Below are 3475 nucleotides of genomic sequence, written 5' to 3' on the forward strand. Positions count from 1 at the left end.
GGTATTCAAAAACTCACTTTTTAATTCGCTATTCTTGAATTTCACCATAATAATATTCTGGTGTTAATATTGGTATTCTGCATGAATCATACACATCCCATTTACAACTTACTACATGTTATATGATTAAAAAGTCAAACTATTCACCTCTTAGATGCGACTCATCTTCAATGATTTTAATTTCTTAAGGACCCCCTCCACACTATTCAGTCAGTATTTTAATTTCATTGAACTAGTATGCAGTTAGTGTATTATATATATTTTTATCGATTTGACTATAAGATCAATTTAGAGAAATTGATAGTACTGTTCATTTGCATGAATTTTCACCAAGAAGTAAGCAAACATGTTTGTCTGTATAGTCTTGGAACATCTTCCAGAGAAAATAAGTGATGGAGCATATTTTAAAAACTAATAAAATTAACAAGTAAAAAAGATAACCGAAATGTGTTCAAGTATTTTTTTTTCAAGAATTTATAGTCTTTTTTTGTAGAGGGTCCTTTGTACTCGGAAAGCAACAGTTCACGATGTTGCCGCGAATATTTGCACCGAATCTCCACCGATACCTTTGTTTTGATATTTCAATGAAAAATTACAACAAAAAGGCATGTCCAAGGCGACATTACAGATTTTGAGATCACGATTGATAGGCTCGAGCACGTGTTAACAAGCCCCAGCAATGGGGAAGCGCCGACCGCGGTATTGATCTACGATCAGCGGACATTGAATATCTACAATCCGGCATTCCGTGTCCGGGTTCGATATGGAAAACAATCTAAAAATAAAAACTCTGTCGTGACGACATGAAGTTTCGAATGTTTTTATTTTAAAAAAATACGGACACAAACAAACTACGATATAAAAAAGTGCATTTTTTTAAAAATAAAATTATGATTAAAAAGAAATTCAGTCTGCTTATCTCGGCTCGAGGTTATATTTTCTAAACTTTATTGAATCTGATTTTTACGGAATTTGCACTGCGTCTCATTCAAATTCACTACCGAATGTCGATCGAATTTGGTACATGCAATAGTGTCCATTATTCGAGCAGAGAAACGGTTAAATAGAAAAAACCAACAAGTCATTCAACAATTTTTATTCTTAAATCTCGATGCATCTTAATATTTTCTTGATTTTAATTTATTTGTACATGTATGGGGGAAAAAAGTTCTTAATATACATTTTGTATTTTAAGCATAGTGATGAATTTAAACGAAGCTGTCCTTAAAATAGCTTTAAAGCATACATGTACTAATAGTTATCAACATTTTTTTTATTTCCAAACCGATGATAAAAAAGTACAAAACTACGTCATATATCAATTCTTCAAGAAAACAACAGAGAATGTCATGTACAAAGGACGACCGATTTCTCAAAATCCCACAGCACGGGTTGTACTGTATATCAGGCGCTTGTATATGTTTTGTACTGTATACCGGGGCTTTCTATATGTTTCGTACTGTCCCACACCGCTGGGTTCGCCGCCAGACCTTCATTTAAATTCATGCATTATGTATTTATCTTTACAGTGGAAATTTAATCATATACTTGTTACTCTCTAAACATCCAGCGCTGATTTATCGTGTGGTTCCCGCCGACCAGGACAGAGACACGCTTCATGGCGTACATGTCATTGAGTAAGAATTGTGCAAATCAAATTCAAAGGGGCGGCGTTTGTGTCTCATTAATAATCAACAGTTTTTGTCTGATGGATATATAAACGGGGCGGTCAAAATGAATTGCACCATATCTCAGCAATCGCTCTGAAGAGATAAATAGTCTTGCAACATTTTGCAAAACAAACTTTTATCTTGATTTTAAGATTTTGGATTTACTTATCTACCACAATGGAAAGTGACAAAGCTCAGGCCCAGGCTCTTCTGCTCTTCAACTGTGTGCATCAGGGACACTTTAATGTTCTCCGGAAGCTGCTGAAGGCAGGGGCAAACCCTAACGTGTACGACACGGAGGGAGAGCCCCTCATCTTCATCCCCGTTGTCAATGGCGACTACGAGACCTTGGAGGTCCTGCTAGAAAGTGGTAAGTCAAGGCTACAATGTCCTCGCCTTGTAAATATTTTTATTTATAAAACGGTGCACCGTTGTAATGCACTCTCGAAATATTTCATTTACATTTGTTACATTTTACAGATTATTGTGACATCAATATCAAAAGTTTGGATTCGGCGACTACGGCCCTAACAACAGCTGTAGGGTTAGAAGATCTTGAGATGGTCAAGTATCTCATCAAAGCTGGAGCTGATGTCAACTGTATTGATGAGGCTGGGAAATCGCCACTTCTTTTAGCTCTCCAGGACGGGAAGTTTAAGATCGCCCAGTACCTCATGAAACAAGGCAGTGATGTCAATATTGTGGATGAACTCGGACAGTCAGCACTCTTCTTGATCGCTAATGGTGGGAATAACGATTGTTTGAAAACATTCAAGAAACTCATGAAATACGGTAGGTTTTATTTAGTGTGCATTCAATGAAATCAGTATATTATATTGAAATTAGTAACACTTAAAATAGAAAACAATCATATTAATCTGCAGGAACTACCATCGCAAATCATTATTCATTTCGTATCTTCTTATTTTTAATAGGATATTCTCTTGAGAAAGACTCTGCATGGATATCTCCTGAAGAAATAGACTTGGAAAAAGTTCAAAGTAAATCCAAGATCAACAAGCTCCTGAAAAAAGTGTCCTCCAAACTGTTGTCGCTTCCATCCATCCAGAGCCAGACCATCTGTAACTGCACCACATGAGCACGTGGTTCGTAACAAAGGCCAAGAAGCTGCTACCACAGAGCAGTGTGTCCGACAATGCAGAGTCAAGAACCTCGCTCGGCCAGGAACCATTTCTCACCGGAGTCGAAGGGATCACAAAAAGCCCCTGATTCCGCCCATCCCACGGGGGGTTCGTGCATACCGTTTGTTCTTCATAATGTTATGATGAAACATATCAATGTATATTGCTGCAAGGACTCGTGTCTCAACAGGATGTTGATACAAGATCAATGAATATGATATTAGTTATTGACTTTTTCAGAAAAATAAAATATTCATTATTTATTCGATTTTTTATCTCTTCGATCAATGATTTATATATTATATATAAAATGTGCTTTACAACGATTTTGTAGAATCAAAGATCGAGTAAGTTGATTCAGGCTATTTAATAGAATCTGTCTGCGTTGATGCAAAGAAAATTGTTAAACTTACCATCGTATCTTAACATTCTAACTTCCAATATATACTAAACCAGCTGTTGTTTTGGCGTAAACGTTTTGCAATTGTTAGCTTTAACATGTATGAAATCATTACGAATGTTAACCTCAAGCTAGGAAATCGGATACAACTCCAATTATTCTTCCATAATGGTTGATTAAACAAAAATTACCGTGTTCATTCCCACTAGATAATGCAATGTTATAATACAAACAATCCATTTTAATATGACAAAAATTATCGA

At 35.9% G+C, this 3475-nt stretch overlaps 1 protein-coding gene across 1 annotated transcript; it reads left to right on the plus strand.

Annotated features, from left to right (window-relative positions):
• The first annotated feature begins 1726 nt into the window (after window positions 1-1726).
• LOC105328300 (ankyrin repeat and SOCS box protein 3) lies at window positions 1727-2914 on the plus strand. Its single transcript, XM_011429096.4, has 3 exons — window positions 1727-2040; window positions 2151-2462; window positions 2606-2914. Exons 1-3 carry the CDS (start codon window positions 1848-1850, stop codon window positions 2767-2769), a joined length of 669 nt encoding a protein of 222 aa, XP_011427398.2. The 5' UTR covers window positions 1727-1847; the 3' UTR covers window positions 2770-2914.
• Window positions 2915-3475: the final 561 nt, after the last annotated feature.

This window comes from Magallana gigas, chromosome 2 (assembly GCF_963853765.1).
Source record: "Magallana gigas chromosome 2, xbMagGiga1.1, whole genome shotgun sequence".
Taxonomy (NCBI): domain Eukaryota; kingdom Metazoa; phylum Mollusca; class Bivalvia; order Ostreida; family Ostreidae; genus Magallana; species Magallana gigas.

Coding starts and splice junctions, on each gene's coding strand:
- LOC105328300 (XM_011429096.4), top strand. CDS start 1,848: ATGGAAAGTGACAAAGCTCAGGCCCAGGCTCTTCTGCTCTTCAACTGT. Junction 2,041..2,150: donor GGAGGTCCTGCTAGAAAGTG/GTAAGTCAAGGC, acceptor TACATTTTACAG/ATTATTGTGACATCAATATC. Junction 2,463..2,605: donor CAAGAAACTCATGAAATACG/GTAGGTTTTATT, acceptor TATTTTTAATAG/GATATTCTCTTGAGAAAGAC.